Source organism: Leucopleurus acutus (assembly GCF_964270905.1).
Source record: "Leucopleurus acutus genome assembly, chromosome: 17".
Lineage (NCBI taxonomy): Eukaryota > Metazoa > Chordata > Mammalia > Artiodactyla > Delphinidae > Leucopleurus > Leucopleurus acutus.
Window position 1 is genome coordinate 47,425,807 of NC_139159.1, and position 27,571 is coordinate 47,453,377.

Genomic DNA, 27,571 nt, shown 5'->3' on the forward strand with positions numbered 1-27,571 from the left:
AGTAAGAATTTGAATGAAAAAAGTTTCCATAACAATAATAAAACCCTTTTCTTATCTAACTTTCTTTCATCTGACATTCCTGATGAACTTTATTTCTATACAACAGTATAAGTGGGTTTTTTTGTTTGTTTGTTTGTTTTTGTGTGTGGTACGTGGGTCTCTCACTGTTGTGGCCTCTCCTGCTGCTGAGCACAGGCTCCGGACGCACAGGCCCAGTGGCCCTGGCTCACGGGCCCAGCCGCTCCGCGGCATGTGGGATCCTCCCAGACCAGGGCACGAACCCACGTCCCCTGCATCGGCAGGCAGACTCCCAACCGCTGCGTCACCAGGGAAGCCCAGTAGAAGTGTTTTTAATGCATCCCCATTTCACTTTTTCTAAATCCCTCAATACTTACTCTACCAGTCACTCTGTCTAAGACCAAAAATCTCTTATTTGGCATCTGCCTATGTTACACCAACATCTCGAGTCTTATTTACTATCGATATAAAACGCTAGTTTCCTTAAACACAAATTCCACTTTAATATCTGTCCAAGAGGATGACAATAATTGCCTAGAGGCAAGAAATTCAGTTTCTTAAATTTTTTTGTATTCTCTCCTTATCACCTCAGTTCAAAGTGTAAAATGATACGCAAATACAACTGTATCTGATTTTGTACAGAATGCTTTTGATTGTTCGAAAAATTCCAGGTTTTTTTTTCTTTTCTTTATTTATTTACTTTTATTGTAGTATAACTGACCCAGCTTCTTCAATTCCCAAATATGATTCAAACCCAAATGATTAACTCCATAAAAAGGCAAAACTTTATCTAAATGCTTTAATTAGTATTTAAAAAAATATCATCCCTGATAAATTTGTTTCACAAGATAATCCAGTGTTTACAATATTTTGCTTTGATAATATATTCCACAGAACATAATAATATACTCACTGGAAGGCTTAGGAATTCATTAAAGTAGTCCACAAGGAAATCATCTGTTGCCAAAGAATCTTCCTGCAAAAAAACAGAAACAATATTATGCTTACACTAAAATGTCTTAAAACATGCCAATATTATTCTCTAATTCTGATACCAACAGATTATAATGTAGATCTTCAAATCATTTTCAGTCAGTCAAGAGTGAACCCTCACTATAAATGGAACACAGTGTTACAATCTCTGGAAGGAAGAAATAAGAATATAGAATGGAGCATCCTCTTAAAAGGCCTTGCCACTGTACTTAGCTGGAAAACAGAACACATGAGAATACAGCACGATGCTTAAAGAAACGTCAACAAGTACAAAATACTACACACAGCAAATTTCCCATGGACTTATTAAAAATATTTATTTCATAAAAATAAAGGCAGAGTCAATAAAGACAGAACCAGTGTTTGGGGTTAAGATGAAACTCAGAATGAAGGATTTCATGAATTGCCTAAAAGAAGTGATAAACTAAGTGAAGAAAATATTCCACTGCCTCCCCCTTAGAATGAGACAGTTTTAGTAATCTGGGTCCTGCGTAACTTTTGCATGAAGAAACTTTCACAATGCATGTGTTCTAAGAATAAGGATTGTATACATTTTTTTCCCATAACTATCTCATCGACCAACATAGTCACTTTTAAAGTTGGCAAAATTGGAAAGCCACTGCCAATAACAAAGTCTCTCTTCCAAATGAAACACCTTATTTTATTAGTAATTGTTTCTATTGTGTCAAAATCACATCATCACATACCCTGTTGTATAGTACGTGTGTTTATTTTGTTATTCATAATTATATTTCAGTTTCACAAATCTAACATGAAAGTTGACAATATGACACAATGCTATTATTTCCATATGGCTGATTATTTTCTTCTTATACAGGTCAACTTTTAAAAATTTGTTGAAGTATAGTGTGAAAGTATAAGGAAGATATTATAGTATATTAACACCTACTTTGGAAAACAGATTTTCAGGGTAGTTTCTTTAAGTAATTGCAGTATCAGAATAGAGTTATGAACAATCACTTATAGGATTTATATCAAAGAACTTTGTAAAGATCTGAACTGGTTAGAACAACAACTAAGGATTTAGTTTACTAAAAATCTCAGCTGATTAAAACAACAACAATATAAAACTCAGGATCTCACAAACATACTATCCTCATAGTGGTACTTTAGTAATACATGCTCAAAAAAATTCTGATTGGCAAAGGTCAAATACAGCAGAACAAGGCAGATAACATTTGGTAGAGGCTAAAAGTCTAATCATCTTTCGAATTTCACCTTTCAGAGTTACTTTAATTTTCATTTAGCAACCTAATAAAGAATTCAATAAATATTTTTAGGATTTCCTGGGTAAATTTCCTAGGTAAAGACATTGTACTACAATAAGGGTGGCCAAATTTTACACCACTGGGCTCATGATCAAAAATCCACAGATGGGGGCTTCCCTGGTGGCGCAGTGGTTGAGAGTCCGCCTGCCGATGCAGGGGACACGGGTTCGTGCCCTGGTCCGGGAAGATCCCACATGCCGCAGAGCGGCTGGGCCCATGAGCCATGGCCGCTGAGCCTGCGCGTCCGGAGCCTGTGCTCTGCAACGGGAGAGGCCACAACAGTGAGAGGCCCACGTACCGCAAAAAAAAAAAAAAAAAAAAAAAAAAAATCCACAGATGGGAAAGTTGAGTATTTTAAATTAGTAACTGTAATGGAGTACAGTCCCTGTTAGTTTTTCTAAAATAGTCATTTTGTTTTTAATTTTTAGCTATAAAACAAAATGTGTATTTCATAAATACACATAGACCTAAATGTCACCTAGAATTTGGTCAGTCACATTGCCAGAAATTTCTAGAGAATCCTCAGATTCATATATTCATTTCCAGATGCCTCACACTTCTAAGAGACTCTAATCAATGCTTTCCAAGCCACCTGTGAAGAAGTACCTGTTTTGTTGTTTTCTCCCTAATCGATTTCAGACAGATAACTTTTGTAAAATACAATAAGAATGAATTATTAGAAAGTGAAATAAAAATATACATAATACAAGCCCAACATTTTTATTATTAAATTCAATACTCTGTCAAATTACTGTGAGGTTTCTAAACATTTACTCTCAATTTCTGAACTCATCTCCAGATAGATGGACAGGAGTTCTCAGGTGGTACCAGCCCACACACCTGACTCCAGCAGCAATGCCCTAACCCTTGGTAAGCAATTGCTCTCAGCTCCCTCAGGTCCTTCTGAGGCACCACACGAGAGGGCATTCCCTGGGTGTTCAGTCACATCCTCAGTTTGCACTTACAACATTATTTATGGACATTATTATTCAAATACATCAAAATCTGTATTTCTTTTCTGAAACTGTGTCTTAATTTCTACCAATATTAAACATAAGTGTTTCTGCTGATATCAGGGTAGTTAGTTCCACAATGGAAATAAGTGTAGCCTTCAAGTGCCATCTGCTCAATCCTCTTGTCACACGTTAATGGGAAGTCCTGCACCTCTCTAAATAATTGAGCATATTTTCCCACTGCAGTTTCTAGTTCATTGTGTCCTGATATCTTGTCACATCAGTAACAAAGTCTTGTGAACCTATGAGGATCTGATAAACCCTTTATCCTCCAAACCCTTTAGTTTAAAAAAAAATTTTTTTAAGGCCTTGATCTGGAGAAGCAGCTCAGTTACTCTCAATAAATTTCCACAATCCAGTCACTTGGCTGTAGTAAAATGAACTAAGTCTCCATATTCAGGTTTAATATCTTCCAAATAACCAATGAACTGGTGATGGTTAGTGGTACAATCAAGGAGAAAATTGAGTTACAATCAATTCCTCCATTACATCATTCCATGAACCTGGCTGCAAATTTTGCAACACAGATTCTCTGCAGAATGATGCAATGGAAGGCAGGAACACTTTTTCAGAATTGGATGCACTCTTGAAAAACCTGTTTTTTTCATGTATTACAGGTGTGCCATCTGTGAAAGTGAAGTCAGCTTTTCCATTTTTAGTCCAAACTTCTCAAATTTCTTCCTGACAGAGGGTTAAACAAAATAGTTTATATGTGCTTGCTAACTATAATAGGTAAAAAATTTTATTGCTTAAAAAATCATTTTGCTGGACTCTCAGATGAGATAAACTACAACTTCTTCACAACTCTAAAAGATGCAAGATATACAGAGACCTTCTAAACAAGGAAGAGGAAATGAGATAAAGACAGACAAAAACCATAGTCCAAGAAAGAATACAATACATGCCATAAGAAAATTACAACATAAAACGTTTCCTCCCAAAGGAGGGAAAGATATTATTTGGTAGGGGGAATCAGAAAAGAATCAAGTGGGGAAAATGGCATTTGAATTGCATTTCAAATAACTTCAAATTCTATATTTAGAAGTATACACATGAGAGGCAATAATGCAGAGTAAAGAGAGAAATGCATGAGGAAAGAGAGGTTGGAAAGCAAAACATAGTAAAGGTAATCAGTTACCTAATGGCACAACTAGAAAAATAATCCAAGTTTCCAACTTCCTTTTAAGCCATTCACACATTAGCCAAAGCCATTCATCTAATTTCCAATGCAGAATCCTAAACTGACACACTTTAGACTGGGAATGCTATCATCGATCAGGAGATAGGTATAATTTTGGAAATAAGGTCTAAGCCTATCAGGGTGGACCTATTTTTGCTTCTTCTTCCTAAAGTACATATAAATTCTTTCTTTTCTCCTTTCTAAACATGCCAGTCACTAGACCAGAGCCTCCCACCCGGTATGGCCATGACACGTGGTGGTGTGCAGACAATGGAATTCAATGGGTCAAGTGAAAGTGGACCTCTTCAGACCTCAAGGCTACCAGGCACAGTCAGGGATGGCTGGTGCTCCCAGGATGGTGACCTCTGGTTGTGAGCAAACTTGTTTGGGACTCCTCAGATCCAACTCCTTTCCCTGGAGTCTGTGATTTATCAGCCACATCCCACACCCAGACACTGAGCATAGCCAGAGAGCTGCTCAGGCCCCTGGACATGGATTTATTAGCTAGCTGCAGAGCATACCACTGCGCTATGAAGCTGCTGGAGGAGTTTCTGTTTGAGATGTCCAAGAAGACAGTTCACAGTCAAAAGGTGTTAACAGCTTGAAGGAAAGGGGGAGGGGAGACCCTGGAAGGATGATGGCCCCAAATCTGGCCTTCACATACAACAGATATTTCTGTCTACTGGCAACTGCTGGATCCTTGTAGTAGTATACCAGCTAGATACAAGGCAATCACTTGAAAAATATATGCATATACTGCATTATAGAGTTTCATCATTATTTTGAAATAACTGAAACATTTTATTGACTTCTAAATTTGTTTTTCCTAAGAATTTTTAACATTATATTTGTCATGAAAAGAGGGAGTACTGTTAAATTTAAAATTTAATTTCAACTTCTGCAGTTTTGAATGGTTGTAAAAAAGTCTAAAAAATGTTAATACCTATTAGGAAATACAGTTTCTCACCAAGAGACTATACAAGAATATTAAAATATCAACATTGAAAGTCTTGATTAGAAATTACATACAGTCATCTCAAGCATAAAACCTAATATTAAAAAGTTATGCACCTCAGGGGACTGCCCTGGTGGTCCAGTGGTTAAGAATCTGCCTTCCAATGCAGGGGACGTGGGTTCGATCCCTGGTCAGGGAATTAAGATCCCACATGCTGAGGGGCAACTAAGCCCGTGTGCCACAACTAGAGAGCCCCGCGTGCCACGACGACAGAGTCCAAGCAGTCTGGAGCCCACATGCCACAACTACTGAGCCCACGCCTTCTGGAGCCCACATGCCACAACTAGAGAGAAGCCCATGCACAACTAGAGAGAAGCCTGCGTGCTGCAACGAAGACCCCGTGCACTGCAACGAAGAGCCTGTGCACCACAACGAAGAGCCCACGTGCCAAAACGAAATGATCCCACATGCCACAACTAAGACCTGATGCAGCCAAAAATAAATAAATAAAATTTTTTTTAAAGTTATGTGCATCAAAAAAGGAAATTAAGAAAATAATTCATTTCAGTAGCAGAGAAAAGAATAACAACCAAGGAGGCAAAGACTTGTACACTGAACTAAAAAACTGCTGAAAGCAATTAGAGAAGATATAAATAAATGGAAACACATGCCATGTTCATGGACTGAAAGACCATATTGCTAAGATGACAATACTACCCAAAGCAATCTACAGATTTGATACACTCTCCATCAAAATCCCAATGCCTTTTTTTTTTTTTTTTGCAGAAATGAAAAACCCATCCTAAAATTCACAATGAATTTCAAGGGACTGCAAACATCCAAAATAATATTGAAAAAGAACAAAAACTGAAGGATTCATATATCCTGATTTCAATACTTACTACAAAACTACAGTTATCAAAATAAAGTGGTACTGGCATAAAGACAGACATACAGACCATTGGAATAGAAAAGAGTCCAGAAATAAATCCTCTCATATATGGTCAAATAATTTTCAACAAGGGTGCCATGACAATCCAGTGGAGAAAGGACATTCTTTTCAACAAATGGTGCTAGGAAAACTGGATAGCCACACGCCAAAGAATGAAGTTGGACCTTTCCCTTATACCATATACAAAAATTAACTCAAAATGGATCAAAGACCTAAACATAAGGGCTAAAACTATAAAATACTTAGAAGAAAACATAAGGATAAACCTTCATGACCTTGGATTTGGCAATGGATTCTTAAATATGACATCTAAAGCATGAGCAAAAAATAAATAAATAAATGGGACTTCATGAAAATTAAAAACTTTTGAATCAAAGGACTCTACTAGGAAAGTAAAAAGACACACTACAGAATGTGAGAAAATATTTGCAAATCATACAGCTGATAAGGGTTTAATATCCAGAATATATAAAGATCTAAGCTAGAAAAAGATAAAAAACCACAAATTTTTTAACGGGAAAAGGACTTGAATAAACATTTCTCCAAAGAAGATATACAAATGGTCAATAAGCACATGAAAAGATACTCAACAACAATAGCAACAAGAGAATGCAAATCAAAACCACAACAAGATATCACTTCACATCTACTAGGATGGCTATGATCTTTTTAAAAAAATGAAAATAACAAGTGCTGGTGAGAATGTGGAGAAATTGGAACCCTTATGCATTGCTGACAGGAATGTGAAATGGTACAGCCACCATTCCTCAAAAAGTTAAACATATAATTACCATATAATCCAGCAATCTACTTCTGGGTATAAGAAGAACTGAAAGCAGGGTCTCATACAGATATTTGTACACCTGTGTTCCTAGCACCATTATTCACAACAGCCAAAAGGTGGAAATAACCCAAATGTCCACTGATGTGTGAAAGTATAAACAAAATATGGTATGTATATATAATGGAATTATTCAGCCTTAAAAAGGAATGAAATTCTGATACATGCAATGACATGGATGATCCTTGAAAATGTCAGGCTAAATGACATAAGCTGTACACAGAAGGACAAATATTGTATTATTCCACTTATATGAGTTACCTAGACTAGGCAAATCCATAAAGACAGAAAGTAGAATAATGGTAACTGGAGGCTAGAGGAGGGGTAATGGGAAGTTATTGTTTAAAGGGTACAGAGTTTCAGTTTGGGATGATGAAAAAGTTCTAGAGATGGATAGTGGTGATGGTGACACAATGTGAATGTGCTTAATGCCATTGAAATCATACACTTAAAAATGGTTAAAATGTTAAGTTTAATTTTATGTATATTTTACCACAATAAAAAATTATGTACATGCCAGAATCATGCAACAACGTGGAGAATCTCAAAAACATTATGCTGAGCAAAAGTAATTTTACGCAAAAGAAAACTGTATGATTCCATTTATATGAATTTGAATCTATAATCCAATGGTGAAAAAACAGGACAGTGGTCTTTGGGGAATGGAGGAAGAATCAACTGGAAGGAGGCATGAAAGAACTTTCTAAGATTATGGAAATGTTCTATATTTCATGGAGGTTTGGATTACACAGGTGTATACATTTGTCAAAATTTGTCAAATGGGACTCGAAAGTTTTCCATTTCCCTGTGCATAAATTTTACCTCAACATAAGAACCATAAACTAATATTGAACACTAGTTTATGATATAAAATGCTGAAATATTTAGGGGTGATCTGTATCATATCAATGTCTGCAGCTTATACTCTGAAATGCATAAAAAAATAAAATGGATTGATGGACGAATGGTGTGATGGACAGAAGGACAGAAACATGAAAAAGCAAATGTAGCAAAATGCTAATAGCTGTGAAACCTTGGTGATGGGTATATAGGTATTCACCATACAGTTCTTTTAACTCTCCTATATGTTTAAATTTTTTTCATTAAAAAAATGTTGGGATGGGGGGACTTATGTACAAGGAAACAATATCATGTTTCTCTGCACCTATGGACGGCCTTCTTAGCCTCCTGTGTACTAAATGACAGATCCCAAATCATTATCATCACATCTAGAATCAGTCTCTGGTTATCTGACAATCTTCTGACCACTACCCTGCGATTCCATGCACTAATGGTCAGACCCCTGGGACCTCTGCTTCACCCTTCTGCCCACAACATGCCAAACCTCATCTTCCTATCTCTCCTTATCACCATTACAGTATAGATCAATCTTCCTAACAACACCACAATCAATACAAGAGTTCCACCTGTCTCCCAATCCCCCATCCTTTTCTAACACAAAAAAAATGGCTTATGATGAATGCAATTTGGTTCCTGCCCAGCTGTCTAGCCTCATCTCATACTACCATGCTCCAGTCATAGCAATTTTTTTAATAGTTCTGCACCTTGGCGCATGCTGATTATTCTACTTGGAAAACCTTTTCTCCTCTTATTTACCCATCTATCCTTTTCTCTTCTCCAAAAGAAGAGAACTATGATATGTTTCCCCATCATAACTTTTAATATTTCAGACTATAATTGTGTGTTTAGATATCTCACTCTCTAGACTGTGAATTTCTGGAGGAAAAAGACTGTTTCTTACTCACTTTGAAAATTCCCAATGCTAAAAGAATCTGAAAAAGAATATATATATATAACTGAATCACTTTGCTGTACTCCTGAAACTGACATATCACTGTACATAAACTATACTTCAATTAAAAAAAACTCCCAATGCTTCAGATAATAGATGCTTACACTTTTGTTGAGTGAATGCTTGAATGATTATACTGAGGACATGAAACCTAAAGAGTGATAACCTAAGAAAGACACTAATAAAGCAACATCAATAAAATAAAAAGCAGAGATGTTGCCAAAAAAGAAAAACAAAAAGAGAACACAAGGGGAAACAAACTTCACAAAGTGGCTTGTTGAAAGTATATCTTGCATAGATCCAAGGCACTCTGGAAACTTAAGAGCCAAAAGACCATTTATCAGATCCTCATGGGATGGCAAAATTGTATATTGTATTATGAATACAGTTTATGAAGGAAGGAGAAAATATGAGTGGCTCAAGCAATGAACAACAAAAGTATGGATCTCCTTTTATACCAAGGGTTATCATCACATATTACAATCAGCATCTACCCAGCGGTACTTTTCCATTTGGTTTCTGTTCTCACGCTCCCTCCTGGAGGAAATTCTCAAAGGCCTGGAGAAGGTAAAGGAAGCTCTCAATTCCCTTTTTATCCAATCACACTGTCTAATTATACCTACTTGGCTTCAGTCAATTCATTTGGCGAAATACCCTAAGGCTTTCTCCCTGTACAAAAGTTCTTACAATCTGGTATCCTAATTTAAGAGTATCTCACACTCTTTATCACCTTTTCTCCCATGCCACACCTTACCTACGGATAGAAAGCTTCTCTAAATGTGCTTTTGGTTCAAACCTCAAAATTCATACTCAAATATAAACTGTGTGTCCTCATTAAAGGCCACCTCGCCAATCAGAAGGTATACAACTTTTGGGAATAGTGACAGACAGTGTGTGTCCCCAGTAGTGCCTAATACAATGAGAAGTGCAAGTTGTTGCTTAAAAATATACTTGTTGACTATCATATTGATGGAACTTCTAACGCACTTTCTGCAGTTCCAAAAAGCATTAGAGAATTTGATTCCAACCAGAGAACTGGACTCCACAGAGATGGAAGGATTCCAAACGGCCTACACTTTCCAAAGGACCTCTAGGACCAGTCTGTTTCCGAATGACTTGTTGGAAACACTTCTCGCACCTCGCTCTGCACCCTCTTAAAAGAAAGTGAGCAGGGAAGCAGGATGGTACCTCCATCCACCTGCCCCTGCCCTCCACCACTTCCACATAACGCCACCTAGCGTGTCAACCGAGTGTGCTCTCACAGTTCATTCAACCAACTGATGTGCAGTCAGCCGTATTTACAATATGAAAAGACAAATACCAATTGGTCATTAATGTTCATATAATTTAGTCTTGTTCATGAGGACTGGAACATATGGATTTTTTTGCATATTACATTAGAATAATGAGAATATCCTCATGCTTGGGAGATGCTCTGTGTTTATAATAAATTCATTCACCCTATACAAATAACAGAATATGAATTTAAACAAACTAAAGATTAACTAAAAATAAATACCATTTTTAACAAGTAAAATACAGAAAATACTGCTTGAAACTACAGTCTCAATTTTATGGTATAAATAAAGAGCATCTGCTTTTTTAAAAAACACTCTTTTCTTTTCTAAATGGCATCTGCTTTTAAAGTTGAAACTGTGAGTTTTATATATCAGAAATCCTTCAACAAAATAGATCAGTATACTACAAAAGTTTTACTCTACAAAGACTATTTTTGAAGCATGACATATCTATCTATATAGTTTCAATTTTTAAGGCACAATAAAAAAATATTATTTTGAATTTAAAGAGTCAAGTACTTAAGTTTTTAATACTAATTTATTTTCTATTTTAAAGTCAAAAAGAATTTTAGGGGTCACTCTAAAATTTAAACTTTTCTCAATGTATACCTAACACATAATCAAATCTCAATGTATCATAAAGCGGTCTGAACTCTACTATTCTTGCTATGACAGATTTATATTTCAATTTTTATGGAATATGAAAAAGAGTATGGCATTGAGGGAAGTAATGAAGAGAAGCATTCACTTTATCACTTTTATTATTTGAATTATTTACAGGAATGTTTTTATACATTGCTTATATAACTAAAAATATATCCCCAAAGGAACTAATGAGAAAACTGAATATGTAAACTTTTTGTATATATTTTCCCTGAGAAAATTATCAAAGACCAAAGTTAATAAAGACACTAAAGTAGAAAAAATGCTCCTTAAAAATGCTAAAGTAGAAAATATAGAATATATATCAAACGAAGCTTTGCAAAAAATTGATAAGTGAAGCAATTACACTAATTTATCAATCATCTAATAACATATTCTGGGAATTGTGCTATTAACTATAGGGAATATTAAGGTGTACTAAGTCACAACACTAGCCCTCCAGGAGTTCACAATTTTGTTAAGAAATTGCAAAATTTACAAACAAAAAGTTAAAATATATACAAGGCAATGTGTCCCTGACAACAAATGATTTATTCTAAATGTTATTCTCTCATTTGAAGACGTAGGGTTAAAATATTTTGCAGACATACTTAATAGCACTGTAGTTTTTAGATCACTGGTTGAGAAAATGCAATAAGCAAAAAGTGCCTATGACTATGGAAGCACTTTATATTAGAATAGGACTCTGCTGCCAGTAATGGAAAACCAAGATAACACTATTTAAATAACACAAAAGTTTATTTCTCTCATGTAATTATAAGCAGTTCAGAACTGGCATACTGGCTTCCCAACATATCAGGAACCCAGGCTCCTTTGATCTTGTGACTGTGTCATCCTCAAGATGCCACTTCTACCTCAGGATCCAAGATGACTGCTTCAGCTCCAGGATCACATCCTCATTTCAGCCAGCAAGAAACAAGACGAAGGGCATGTTCTCTCCCTTTACATTTATCTGAGTAGTACAGTTAGAATGACACAGGTTCTAATTGTGGCCTGACCAGTTACTAGCTGTGTGACCCAGGGGTTAGTTATTTAATGTCTGTAAACATCAGCTTTTCAGAAGTATGACACAACACTTCTGCTTACATTCCATTGTAAGCAGAATTTGGTTACATTTAGCTGCAAGGGAGGCTAGAGAATGTTGTAATTATTTTGGACAGTAATATGTCTGGTATGTATTATGGAAAATGGTAGAATGGATTTTGGGGAACCAGAGATCTCTGTCACACAATTTCTTCTAAAAATATTAATGAGAAAAAAATACTTTTATACTTCTGAAAAACAGATAAATATTATGTGCAAGACATATGAATTAAATAATCTATAGATAATGCTTGGTGAGCATATGAATTTGAGGATCTGGTCACAAACTGGTCGCAACTGAAAGCTGCACAGGGCTCAAAGGCAATCTGGATGATTTTAGGTTGGAGAGGTTTCATGGAGGAGATGAACTGAACCTTGAAGCATGTGCAAGACTGTGAAATGGATGGGGAAGGGCAACTGAGACAAAACTCAACAGCAAAGGCAACGAAGCAAACAGGGCAGTTTGGCTGGAGCAGAGGACATGCGAAGTACTTTATAAACCTAAAATGGTATGAACATTGTCTTTATCACATAGAAAGTATTGGAAGGTAAGGTTTAAAGAAGGCTGAAACATTGTAGGAAAGATTTTGAATGCTAAAGGGAGGCTTTTGACATTGTGGCTCTGCCAGTTACTAGATGTGTGGCCCCAAGCCAAGTTAGTTAGCCTCTGTGAACACTGACTTCCTCATCTGTGAACTGTGGGTGTTAATAACCACCTAATAGAGTTGTTTTGAGGTTAAATATTAACATGCAGCCAGCATTCAGTAAATAGTAGGATTAATAAAGCTCTGAGTAATTGAGTAACATGGTAATTTTTTAAAGAGTTAACATCAATCTGATAGCCAAGGTAGGACTGATGAGAGAAGGAAAAATATAAAGGCAGAGCAAAGCCACAGCAAGTAATCCAGCATAGCTGACGTGCAGGAGTCTGCTCTTTAAGCCTTAGGCAAAGGAAAATTGAAGTTGGCAGAGGGAATATTGGAGGCAGTGATATCTGGGAGGACTACTGCCAAAGTACATGCTCAGGGATGAGGGCCTGAATAAGACAGCGCTGAGGATGGAGAAAAAGATCTGGCTATGAAAGGAACCTGCTAAATGACTGCAGGTGGGAGGTGAAGAAAAGGGAAGAAAGGTTCTGATGTGGGTGACTGAATGGTCAGTGGCATCATTAACCAAAATAAGAAAAAGAGGAAGAAAGATAGAATGGGGTGGGGTGATTAATTCAGTTTAGACTACTGAAGTGATGCAGGGACATCCAGACGATGTAGGTGTCCAATAACACAATAAATACAGAGTTCTAGCATCATAAGAGGTGTGTGGGCTGGAAATGTGTAGATTTGGGAGTCCTGTGAAATAAGAGTAGCTGAAGCCATAGGAGGAGAAGAGGAGTCCTCCCAGAGAATCCTGAGGAAGGTCAACACTTTCATGGGTAAGGAAGAAAGAGAAGCCAGAAAGAGGGACATAAAAATGAGAGATGGGAGAACTGGGAGACAGTGGTACAAAGAAACCAAGAGAAAGTGTAGTGGCTAATAGAATCTTCAAGATGTTATGAGTTCCCATAAGTTGGGAAAAGACCTGGAGAGGTTAGCAGACAGCTCAAAGGGTAATGTCGCTGGGTGCTTGTCAGAGAGTTAGTGCTGGAGTTGTATGGGAAAGGGTTATCTCCAGAAACGCTTACCTACCTCCTGCTGATGTGAAGAACAGTCCAGGAAGCAGATTAAGAAATATGCCACTACACTGAGTGATGCCAAGGCAACAGGAAGATGGTTGGAGTTTCTGACACACTCTTTGTGCCTCTATTTTTGGTCTCCCTCTCTCAGTGGTGGACCAAAGGTCTGGAAGGATGAAAGTGGAAAGTACTAGCAAATGAAGCTAGCAGAGAGCCTCCATTCTCATAGCCCCTACTAGACTGTGAACTTTTGGAGACTTATCCTCAGCATCTAGCACTGCACTGCGAATATAGAGGCGCTCACGTTTGTTGAATAAAAAGTCAAAAACAAATAAGATAATTGACCAAGAAGAGAAATAAGTGCTGTAGGACATACGCAAATAATCTAGAGAAGTGGTTAGAACTGCTGGAATCAAACCTTAGTAGGAATGAGGCTCTACTGCCTCCTAGCTAATGTATAAACTTGGGCAAGTTCTGCTGCGGGAATCACAGCAGAGCCCACCACCCTAGGTATAGCACTCACCTAAATGACAACAATTACGATGTACTTGGCCAAGTACTTATTATTACTCAACTCTCCAGAAGTCTGACCTAAGAACATATTTAGCACATTTTTAAAGGAATTGCAACTGTAAATAGACCACTTATCATCAATCAATGCCACCTACTAATGTTTACTGTAACCAGGAACTGCACAGCCCCATCACAATAAAGCCATGGAGATGAAGTCTACCTCTCATGGAGTCATTAACAAGTTCAGCAAAATTAAATGAGGCCATTTATGTAAAAGAACTTTAACAATGAATAGCATCCACCATAAACGTCAGATGGCCCCTTCTTAAAAATGTACCTGTTAAAAAATAAGCAATTCTTGTACTCAGCACTCTTGTTATGAAATGGAAGCCTCTATTATACTCATTTGGCAAAAAGAAGAAAAGAAACAGCTTTTTTTTTCAATGATCTATGATTTGCTATTTTTTAAAAAAAGCCAAGAAAAGAAAAAGTAGCTCTCTAAATTGTACTTACAAATCCTTCTTCTGTAATAGTTGGTGGCTCTGAAACAAGATAAAATATTACATTATCTCACTTAAATCTGATTTCCTTTTAAAGTAAATGAAATAATTTGAGACAGCACTTAGCCCAGCTTTATACGTGGGCAAGCTCAGTAAAATCTTGGCCCTCTGTTCATTTTCTGCACATGGACTGAATTTTAAGTTGGAATTCAAGGTGGAAGTGGGGAGGAAAGGCCTCTGGAATTCAGCTTGGTCACTAATTGACTGTGACCCTGGAGTTAACCTTAATAGACGGAGGCCTCCATTACTCCCGCCGCAAAACGGAGAATTAAGCAAGATAAAACAGGACGGGGCCAACGAAGCACTGGGGAAAGGGTGAGGGGTTAAATTCCTTACAAAATGCGGTGAGAGAACTCTGGAGCCAGTGCTACGGGACGCACGGGCAGAGAAGGAAACCCAGAGGCGGTGCGCAGTGGGGCCACCCCGCGGGCGAGAACAGCGGCCCACGAGCCTCGGCCCCGACACCGACCCCGGCCGCCCCACCTACCAGCGGTGAGCCGCCTCTCGGTCATGCCGCCGCCGCTGCCCGCGCCCCCGTCACCCGTGCGGGAACGGATGACGACGCGGAGCGGCGCGCGGCCCCGGACTGCGCCGGCCGCTGTGGCCCCGCCCGGCCCGAGTTGCTATGGAGCTGAGACAATGCGGGCGCCGAGCAGCGGGCAGTCACGCGCCTTTCGGGCCCCCCGGGGCCGAGGAAGGTAGGCTGTCTGACCCCGCCCGTCCTCCTTCGGGCCAGGGGCCGGCCCCGCCGCCAACGGCTGCGGAACGACGGGCGCCCAGACCCCGGCGCTGCCGCCGCTAGGGCCCTGGAGACGCATCGCCCTTAGAGCCCGAACTAGCTGGGGTCTCGTTCCTGTGGTGACTGCTGCTCAGGCCTGCTCTCCCCGCACAAGCTCCCGCACAAGCTCCGCCCACACCGTCCACAGTAAGAAAAGACCGGGTCCGAGCGGGTGCGGGGATGGAGGGCCCTCTGGCTAGTCCTGGGAAGACGAGGAAGGAAGGGAAGAGTTTTCTAGATACCGAAGGAGGGGGAGTACTCGCCACACACAGCTCTTGAGCGCGTTCAGTTCTATGAATGCCTGTATAAAAAGTTAAATATTCACGTGCTTTAGGAACCAGATTTTCCTCACACTTTTCCTCCAATCGGTTAGGGCAGCCAAATTCTCAAGATAGCTAAGATTTTAAAATTACCGAAGGAATCATGAAGAGGGGACAATATACTAAGGTTGCCCATAGTGTGTGTTCCCGGAAAAGTTATGATAGAGGAGTTTAAGTGAAGAGTGAAATTTGAAAAAAAAACAATATCTCTAATTAGGAAAAAGTGAGCGTTTCTAGCAACGTCGTGGCTAACTCAGAGTTCCAGCCCAGACCTCTCCCCCTGAACCTGAGAATCCTAAATCCAGTTTCTACCCGTGGTAGCTCTTCTTGGATGCTCCCAAATCAAAATGTCCAAAGGGAAATTCACATTTTTTCCCATTTCTTATTTTCAAATTTCATCTTCTTACATAAATCCCATATTCAGTAAGCGATACCTTCTTCCACCAAGTGACTCAAGCCAGAAACACCATATTCACCCAAGCACTAGGTCCTGCCAATTCTACCTTGAAGTATTTCTGGAATCTGGAATCTTCTTTCCCACTAACAACCAGAGTCCTAGCACAGGCTGCCATTTGGACTGTTGTAAAATACTTCCTAACTTGTCTCTTGGCCGTTGCTTCCAGTGGAGTTCCCCTTGAACTCCATGGAGTTCCTCCATGCTGAAAGCAAAATTATCCAAATGCAAATCTGACCTACTTGAAACCCTCAGTGGCTCCACATTTGCCTCCTAGGGCCTGCAGGTGTGTGAGTGCTTAAGCAAACAAGGAGTAAGACAAGGGGTGCTGGTACTGCAAGAAACCGTAACACCTGCTTCGTTATATTTATTTCCTCTTCAGCAGTACATAGGCAAAGACAAAAAAATAAAGCAATAAACCACTACCTTGGCCAAACAGAATCAGTGGGCCAAATGAAGTCAAGGGAGACTAGTGAGGAGAACAGGAAGGGGACGCGTGAGGGAACAAATCAACAATGGCTTTGTTGGCCCTCGTAAGGACTCTGGCTTTCATTCTGAGTGAAACACAAGCTATAGGAGTTTGAACAAAGAAGTACCACGATTTTACTTTTATTTGAAAATGATCACTCTGGGTGCTGTATAGCGAATGCAGATGGGCCAGGTAGTAGCAGGCAAGAGCGGGTGGCTCAGAGCAGGGTAGTAGCAGGTTTGAGTAACAGGTTTGAGATGGACTCATGGATTCTGCATATATTTAAAGGTAGGGCCAAGATGATTCCCTGACAAAGTGGATGTTGGAATGAAAGTAGTTGAGAATAATTCCAAGTTTTTTTGCCATGAGCAGCCGGGAGGATGGAGTTGCAATCATTGGAGATGGAGAAAGCTGTGAGAGGAACACAGGTAGGAAAGAGGTTAAGAAGCCTATTAGCCATCCAAAGCAAAGATTTTGAGTTTGCAGTTGATATAGAAGCCTGGAATTTGGGAGATATAAATTTAAGAGTTGACATACAAACGGGCTTTTCAGGCATTTCCTTACACCATTTTTCTGTCACCAGGAAAGCCCTTCTGGACTTTCTTTATCAGGCTAAATTTTCTCATTCTTCAATACTCAGCTTGAGTGTCATCTCCAGAATACCTTCACGTGAGCTCCTTTCATTGAGCTCTCCCTCTTACTCCTATGTAGTTAGTACAAACTCATGACTTAAAGGGATACCCTCTACTCTCGGTGCCACTCACCAGACAGTAAACTCCTGGGGGTGAAGGAGATTCAGGTTCTTTTAACCACCCAGCACCCACTACTGAGTGCCACTGCTCAGTACATATTTGTTGAAACATCTCTCCATTGCAGTCATTCTGCCCTGCTCACAGAAAAGATATGTTAATTCCTGGTTTAGGTAGCCATACTGATGAGAAGTCAATAATTTGTTTTCACATTAAGTGTGGCTAACACTTATTGCACATGCTGTGGGCCTCTAATAATAACCATAACCATGGGAGATTGATATTATCCTCAACAATTTAAGAAACTGAGACTTGGACCTATAAAATTTGCTCAAAGACAAGCAAAGCCTGAAAGTGTTGAAACCACCAACTGATCCAGGCCTGTCTCATCCAAAGCCTTTGCTCTAACAACCAGGCTAGGCAGCTTTTCTCGCTAAAAATAATCTCATTAGAGATTTAGAAAACTAGCATAAGAATCATAGAGGCAGTTACTTGAACCCAAATGCTTAGATAAGAAGCTATTCTAATGTTTTGATGATTTTTTTTGGTAACAGTTTTATTGAGATGGAATTCACATATCATAAAATTCACCTATTTAAACTGTATGATTCAGTGGTTTTTAGTATATTCAGAGTTGTGCAACCATCACCACAATCAATTTTAGAACATTTTCATCACCTCAAAGAAACCTCATACTCTTAGCTGTCACCCCTATTATCCCGTCCCCACCCAAACCCTATGCACCCACTAATCTACCTTCTGTCTCTATATATTTGCCTATGCTGGACATTTCGTATAAATGGAATCACACCACATGTTGGTCTTTTGTGATAGGTTTCTTTCACTTAGCATAATGTTTTAAGATTCATCCATGTTGTGGCATGAATCAGTTCTTCATTCCTTCTTGTTGCTGAATAATATTCAATTGTATGGCTATGCCACAATTTGTCCATTCATCAGTTGATAGTCATTTGGATTATTTCTACTTTTTAGCTATTATGAATAATGCTGCTGTGAGCGTTTGTGTACAGGTCTTTGTGTGGACATGTTTTCATTTCTCTTGGATATATACCTAGGAGTGAAATTGCTAGGTAATGTGGTAATTCTATGTTTGTTTGGCAACCCTGTTTAATTTTTAAGGAACTACAAGACTATTTTCCTAATTGGCTGTACCGTCTTATATTACCACCAGCAGTGGATGAGGGTTCTGATTTTACCACAGCTTCACTCCCACTTGTTATCATCTGTCTTTTTGATTCTAGCCATCCTGCTGGGTGTGAAGTGGTATCTCTTTGTGGTTTTAATTTGTATTCCCCAGATGACTGTGTTTTACTTACTTTTAACACATTTTATTATGTTTCTGCTCCCCAAACTAGCTAGTATTTCCAAAAAGGCCTTTTTTTTTTTTTTACCACTAGTCTATACCATTGTTGAAAACCTAGGCAGTTCAAAACCACAAGTTTGTAATAAGACCTATATCTACATAAATGGAATTAAGTTTTTGTTTATTCTCTTCTGATTCTGGACATATTATTAGAGAATTTGAAGGATGTATTTGGGATAGACTTACTAAAACATAGACTTTGTAGTACACCTAAAGTCAATTGGGGGGAATCTTGGAGAGCATAAAACTGTGATGCAACTGCGGAACAGGACAGGAGTGATATCATGTAAAGGTGCTGTAGACAAAGAAAAATGATCAGGTCTCCAAATATGAATCATAAACCAAAAGTCACAAGGGCTGATCTGAATTGCAAGGATTAATTTGCATGAGGGCTACTCTTTGTAACCTGCTCAGGGTGAGAAGCTACAGGGATTTATCCAACGATTCTCACAGGTACTGCTGGAGAGACTGCAGTGTATGTGTAGATCTCTCCTTGACGATCAAAAGCAGATTTTTCAGGCATCCTACCTGTTTAGTGATTTAAACATATTGGTCCTTCCTTGGGTTTGGTGTGGTAGAGTCAAACTTAAGCCTAGTTCCAAACCTTTCTAAATGTGAACAGGAATAGCATCAACGGGATGAAATTCATATTACCATTGTGATTTTAATTTTTGATAATTATGGGATATTTAATGGGATATTTATATGGGATATAATGGGATCTTTAATAGAAAGGGATATTTAATGGGATATTTAATAGTAATTAAATATATGGGATATTTAATAGTAATGGGATATTTAATAGAAAGTCTGACTGTACAAATGGACAATGGCCAGACCATATATGACAACAGAACTTTAATAACCTCTGTAGCAACCAGCCTGGGAAGCCAAGCCACAACTTCTGCAGCAATAAGCCCCAAATGGTCAGGACTTCTTCAGTAGCTGCCAGTTTCTCTCATTTTTGCCCTCACTTCCAACTCAGGACGAATCAGAGAAAACCAAATATGCTTCCCTAACTAGTAACATAGGATGCCTGTTGGATTCTAGATAGCCCACTTCCAGCTTCCCCTGTTAACAAACTCCAATCAGAGCATACCAGAAGTTCTCCCTCCTTTTCGCTATACAGCTTTCCCACTCTCTTGCCTGCCTTTGAGCCACTGCCACATGCAAGTGATGGTGGCTGACTCCTTTGCTAAAACAAGCTCTGAATAAATAGCCTTTGCTTGTTCTCATTTGGGTTGTTTTCACTTATTTCCACATAGCTAAACTATATCCTTAATTTTTACATGAATCATTTTTATTCATGAATAAATGAATCAAAATGACAGGATAATGCAGTAGAATGTTTTTCCTAGGAGCTGGATGGCAACTCTACATCTGATGATATACAATACCATCCCCCATTCCAGTCCCTAAAATAACTGCATTTGTGGCAGTTATAACATTTACATATTGTTTCTTTACATTTTCTTTTCGATAATCACTGATTCTTTCCTTTTTGTGAAATTACATATCAATACTGGATAACAACTACATATACTCCGTATCACATTTAACTAGAAAACAGCATTCTTTTTTTAATTTTTTCATTTAACAGTTTAATAATTTTTTGAAGAAGGAACATAATTAGTTTAATACATTCATTAGGCAATTTCTTAACTTATTCAAGATAACTACCCTCTGGACCTGCTGGTTTAGATTTATTCTAATTGTCAATATATTCCATTACATTACTTTGTTTCTTTCACAAACTGATGAGATAATTCCGTTTTTTAATGCTTCCCTAAAGTTTTAAAACTCTAATATTGCTCTAGGGTTTTGTAATTTTTACAAATAGAGAATACATTATTTTTTTCTTTTTCTTCTCCTTTTTTTTCTCCCCTCCTCTACTTTTTTTTAAAAATGAATTTGAGCTCTAAGGGATTTTTTGACCTGTGTGAGGCTCTCCTGCAGGCCCAGCACCTAGAACAAAACCTGCCATGATATAGTAAATGCTCAATAAATATGTGTTAAATTAGTGAATTATATTTAATGAAGAAATAAAGATTTTATTATTGGAAGTTATAAAATAAAACAACAATAAGATACCACTACAGACCTTTTCAAAAGGTCAAAATCCAAACACTGACAACACCAAATGCTGGTGAGGATGTGGACCAACAGGAACTAACCACAACATTGCTGGTGAGATGGCAAAATGTTATAGCCACTTTGGAAGACAGTTTGGTGTTTTCTTATAAAACTAAACACACTCTTACCATATGATCCAACAGTTGTGCTCCTTGGTATTTACCCAAATGAGTTGAAAACTTAAGTCCACACAAAAACCTTCACATGGATGTTTATAGCAGCTTTATTCATAATTGGCAAAACTTGGAAGCAACTAAGATGCCCTTCGGTAGATAGATAAACTCTGGTACATGCAGACAATGGAATATTACTCGGTGCTAAAAAGAAATGAGCTATCAAGCCACAAAAAAACATGGAAGTACCTTAAATGCACATTACTAAGTAAAAAGCCAACCTGAAAAAGGTTACATACCGTATGATTCCAACTACATGACATTCTGGAAACGGGAAAACTATGGAGACAGTAAAAAGATGGGTGGTTGCCAGAGGTTAGTGGAGAGAGAGGTGAATAGGCAGAGCACCGAGGATTTTTAGGGCAGTTGCACTACTCTGTATGATACTATAATGGTGGATACAAGTCATTATACATTTGTCCAAACCCATAGAATGTACACCACCAAGAGTGAACCCTACCTAAGGTAAACTATGGACTTTGGGTGATTATAATGGTATATGTAGATTCATCAAATGATTACAGCAAATGTACCGCTCTGGTGGGGATGTTGATAATGGAGTGGCTATGCAAGTGTGGGGACAGGGAGTCTATGAGAAATCTCTGTAACTTCCTCTTAATTTTGCTGTGAACCTAAAACTGCTCTAAAAAAGTCTTTTTTAAAAAGTTATAAAGAACATTAGTAGATTGGTCAAAATAAAAGATCTCTTAATTTTTAAAAATTGAAGTATAGTTAATTTACAGTATTGTATTAGTTTCAGGTGTACGGCAAAGTGATTCAGTTATACATATATGTGTATATACATATATTTTATTCTTTTCCATTATAGTTTATTACAAGACACTGAATATAGCTCCCTGTGCTATACAGTAAATCCTTCTTGTTTATCTATTTTATATATGGTAGTGTGCATCCCATACTCCCAAATTATCCCTCCCCCCCTTCCCCTTTGGTAACCAAAAGTTTGTTTTCTATGTCTGTGAGTCTGTTTCTGTTTTGTAAATAAGTTCATTTGTACTGTTTTTTAGATTCCACATATCATATAATACTTGTCTTTGTCTGACTTATTTCACTTAGTATGATCATCTCTAGGTCCATCCATGTTGCTGCAAATGGCATTATTTCATTCTTTTTTATGGCTGAGTAATACTCCAGTGTGTGTTTGTGTGTGTGTGTGTGTGTGTGTGTGTGTGTATGTGTGTATACCACATCTTCTTTATACATTCATCTGTTGATGGATACTTAGGTTGCTTCCATGTTTTGGCTATTGTAAATAGTGCCACTATGAACATTGGGTTGCATTATCTTTTCAAATTAGAGCTTTCCTCTTTTCTGGATATATGCCCAGGAGTGGGATTGCTGGAAGATCTAATTTTTGTGTGTGTGTGTGTGGTACACGGGCCTTTCACTGTTGTGGCACAGGCTCCGGACGCGCAGGCTCAGCGGCCATGGCTCATGGGCCCAGCCGCTCCACGGCATGTGGGATCTTCCCGGACTGAGGCACGAACCCGTGTCCCCTGGATCGTCAGGCAGACTCTCAACCACTGCACCACCAGGGAAGCCCGATCTTAATTTTTGATCTGCCAGTCAGGCATCAGTGATCAGGAAAAATAAAATGTCCATTAGCTTGAATTTCCTATCTCCTTACCTGAAGCCAAACCAACAGCAAGTGATTCTCTAATAATCAGGGAGCGGGAGAACCAAAGGTTTGCTGCCATAGGAGAGGGATACTACTCAGGTTAGTATGAGCAGGCAGAAAGCCAAGTCTAAATATCTGGAGTCAAACAGCCATCATTTTAACCTCAGCCCTAAATTCACTAGTGGGGATGAACACAATTTTAAACTCTTTCTAAGCCTTATCTGAAAGGGGAAAAAAAAGAAAATAATAATGGTACCACTCTCATAGCACTGCTCTTAATATAATGAGATAATGTCTGTAATATACATGGTTCACTTCCTGGCCAAATTAAAAATCAGCCACCAACAATAAAGATTTATAAATATTTTAAACTGAGGTCACTGTCTCAGGATTCCACAGCCCATTTAGTCAACATTTACTGTGTCTCTGATTATACTAGTAGACTCTAGAGCACTAGAGAGTGGTAAGAAAGAACAGCCCCTGCCCTTGGCACATTTACACTCCTCATGAAACAATTCAAAAGCACTTACAAAGTAACTTGAAAATGAGTGCAGATTATCCTCTGTGTCAGTACAAAAGGAGAGTGGCAGCAGGTGTACATTTCCCTGGCAGCAGAGAATAAGGGAAAAAGAGGCCTTTCATGACAGCAGTCTTGACAGCCCCTCGTTTTCAACAATGACACAGAGCTCCCGCTCTCTGCGCCCCAGGGCATCCCATGTATACCTAACCCAGGCTAGGCATAGGAGAGGTGGCACGGAAGACTTTTGGCAAACAGTGAACTTCTTTTCGGTGCTTAGGGACTAGACTAAGTACTGGGGACTCAGACACAGGTCAGAGGACTTCACTGGCTAACAAGGAAAGCATAAAAGTTCTGATAAATGCTATGAGAACACAGATACAAAGGGTCTCCAGAGAGTGACATAACCAGCCAGGGAGGGGGGGAAGGTGATCAGCCCTTGTGTCCACTGAGCAGAGTTTTAAAAGGCAAACAGGAGTGAGGCAGAGGGGAAGAGAGAGAATGACAATCCAAAGGAGAAAGCAGCATTGCCATGGGAGAGGGATACTGGTTAGAGGGCTGGAGCAAAGGGAGTATGAAAGGGGCAGTGGCTCAGTTTCAACCCTCTCAAAAGCAAACAACTATATTCGAAGTACTCTAGCATATCAGCTTAAAGAGTAAACTGAGATTTGGATAAATTTATTTGATATCAGCTGAAAAAGAAAACAGATTTGGATAAAATTTATCTTATATGGTAACCAATTATTATTAATTCATCAATTCAATTAAGATTTTAAACAAATGAGAGACACACTCAAGATGTGTACTTCAATAAGATCACCCAGATCATAATTTTTCTTAACCCATGACTTTATTATTATTAAAATATTTATTTTAAACATATAAGATCATTCAGCTCTCCTCAGGTGACACCCAAATAAGCTTCAAGTCATTAATATTTACCAAAACACATGAAAACATTAAAGAAATAAAATTACATTCAGTTAATCTAAGATTAACAAGTTCTGGGGATCTAATGTACAGCATGGTGATTATAGCTAATAATACTGTATTATATACTTGAAAGTTGCTAAGAGGGACTTCCCTGGTGGCTCAATGGTTAAAAATCCACCTGCCAATGCGGGGGACACAGGTTTGAGCCCTGATCCGGGAAGATCCCACACGCCATGGAGCAACTGAGCCCATGCGCCACAACTACGGAGCCTGCGCTCTAGAGCTCGCGAGCCACAACTACTGAGCCTGAGTGCCACAACTACTGAAGCCCATGTGCCGAGAGCCCGTGCTCCACAACAAGAGAAGCCACCACAATGAGAAGCCCACGCACAGCAACAAAGAGTAGCCCCCGCTCGCCGCAACTAGAGAAAGCCTGCGTGCAGCAACAAAGACCCAACGCAGCCAAAAATAAAACATAAGTTAATTAATTAATTTTTTAAAAAAAGAAAGTTGCTAAGAGAGTAAATCTTAAATGTTCTTACCAACAAAAAAAGAAGTAGTAATTATGTGATGGGATGGAGATGTTAGCTAATAGTATGGTGGTAATCATTTTGCAATATATAAGTGTATCAAAATAACATGTTGTACAACTTAAACTTACATGATGTTATATGTCAATTCTATCCCAACAAAGCTGGAGAAAAAAAAGAAAGAAAATACTTTTTTCCTTTAAAACAAGTACTATAGGGCTTCCCTGGTGGCACAGTGGTTAAGAACCCACCTGACAATGCAGAGGACACGGGTCTGAGCCCTGATCTGGGAAGATCCCACATGGCGTGGAGCAACTAAGCCCATGTGCCACAACTACTGAGCCTGCACTCTAGAGCCCGTGAGCCACAACTACTGAGCTCACATGCCACAACTACTGAAGCCCACATGCCTAGAGCCCGTGCTCTGCAACAAGAGAAGCCACCACAATAAGAAGCCCACACACCACAAAGAAGAGTAGCCCCTGCTCATTGCAACTAAAGAAAGCCTGGGGAAAAAAATAAATAAATAAAAAGTAAAGAAAGCCTGCATGCAGCAATGAAGACCCGACGCAGCCAAAAATAAATAAATAATTTTTTAAGTACTATGTTTTGAACATATACTTCCCTCTCTTGAATAACAACACACAAAAAAATTAAATACTTTTGCCACCCTAGCCCATAAAAATTGGAATGTATTGTTTACTTTCTGCATGTAGTAATATACCACTTAATCATAAAGTGATGCATATTTCAACCCTAAAGGCCAAAATCCTCTGCCCTTAAACACCTAACATATGTGTATGTATATACACATACATGCATGCATATCTTAATTCTCATTCATCATAACTATTATATATCATTATCATATGATTCATTATCATATCGTGATAATCATTATTAATTCAGCAATTCAATTAATACTTGCTGCATCATCTATCATGCACAAGACATTCTGCTAAATGAGGCAGAGAGGTAAATAAAACAATTCTGCTTTTAAGGAACTTGCTAATGGTGGAAAACAAGAATTTAATACAAATAAAACATGCCATAAATACCGTAAGAAAGGTATGAATAAACACTAGATCTTGGCTTCCCTGGTGGTGCAGTGGTTGAGAATCTTCCTGCCAATGCAGGGGACACTGGTTCGAGCCCTGGTCTGGGAGGATCCCACATGCCGCGGAGAACTACGCCCGTGAGCCACAACTACTGAGCCTGCGTGTCTGGAGCTTGTGCTCCACAACAAGAGAGGCCACGACGGTGAGAGGCCCATGCACCACGATGAAGAGTGGCCCTTGCTCGCTGCAACTAAAGAAAGCCCACACACAGAAACGAAGACCCAACACAGCCAAAAATAAGTAAATAAATAAATTAATTAAATTTTAAAAAAACACACAAAAAACACTAGATTCAAAGAAGGTAAGAATTTTGTTTTGTTGGAGAGATCAGAAAATGATTCATGGGAGCCCTGAACCTAGATAGTGGAGTAGAAGGACGTGCTCTCACTGCCTCTTGCGAGAACACCAGAATCACAACTAGCTGCTGGACAGTCATCGACAGGAAGACACTGAACTCACCAAAAAAGATACCCCACATCCAAGGACAAAGGAGAAGCCACAATGAGAAGGTAGGAGGGGCGCAATCACAGTAAAATCAAATCCCATTACTGCTGGGTGGGTGACTCACAGACTGGAGAACACTTATACCACAGAAGTTCACCCACTGGAGTGAAGGTTCTGAGCCCCACATCAGGCTTCCCAAACTAGGGGTCTAGCAACGGGAGGAGGAATTCCTAGAGAATCAGACTTTGAAGGCTAATGGGATTTGATTGCAGGACTTCGACAGGATTGGGGAAAACAGAGACTCCACTCTTGGAGGGCACACACAAAGTAGTGTGCGCATCGGGACCCAGGGGAAGGAGCAGTGACCCCAGGGGAGACTGAACCAGACCTACCTGCTAGTGTTGGAGAGTCTCCTGCAGAGGCCGGGGGTGGCTGTGGCTCACCATGGGGACAAGGACACTGGCAGCAGAAGTTCTGGGAAGTACTCCTTGGCATGAGCCCTCGCAGAGTCTGCCATTAGCCCCACCAACGAGCCCAGGTAGGTGCCACTGTTGGGTTGCCTCAGGCCAAACAACCAACAGGCAGGGAACCCAGCCCCAACCATCAGCAGTCAAGCGGATTAAAGTTTTACTGAGCTCTACCCACAACAGCAACAGTCAGCTCTACCCTCCACCAGTCCCTCCCATCAGGAATCTTGCACAAGCCTCTTACGTAGCCTCATACACCAGAGGGCATACAGCAGAAGCAAGAACTACAATCCTGCAGCCTGTGGAACAAAAACCACATTCACAGAAAGATAAGATGAAAAGGCAGTGGGCAATGTACCAGATGAAGGAACAAGATAAAACCCCAGAAAAACAATTAAATGAAGTGGAGATAGGCAATGCTCCAGAGAAAGAATTCAGAATAATGAGAGTGAAGATGATCTAGGACCTCAGAAAAAGAATGGAGGCAAAGATTGAGAAGATGCAAGAAATGTTTAACAAAGACCTAGAAGAATTAAAGAAACAAACAGAGATGAACAATAAAATAACTGAAATTAAAACTATACTAGAAGGAATCAATAGCAGAATAACTGAGGCAGAATAAC

The 27,571-nt window shown here is 39.1% G+C and overlaps 1 protein-coding gene across 1 annotated transcript in view; it reads right to left on the reverse strand.

The window, feature by feature from the left end:
* The window catches only part of RGS22 (regulator of G protein signaling 22), a gene marked incomplete at both ends in the record, with an annotated part of 157,068 nt that extends 141,716 nt beyond the window's left edge, over window positions 1–15,352 (reverse strand). The window contains 3 exon segments of the mRNA XM_082858451.1: window positions 932–994; window positions 14,794–14,822; window positions 15,328–15,352. Of these exon segments, the coding sequence (XP_082714577.1) occupies window positions 932–994; window positions 14,794–14,822; window positions 15,328–15,352 (117 nt within the window).
* Window positions 15,353–27,571: the final 12,219 nt, after the last annotated feature.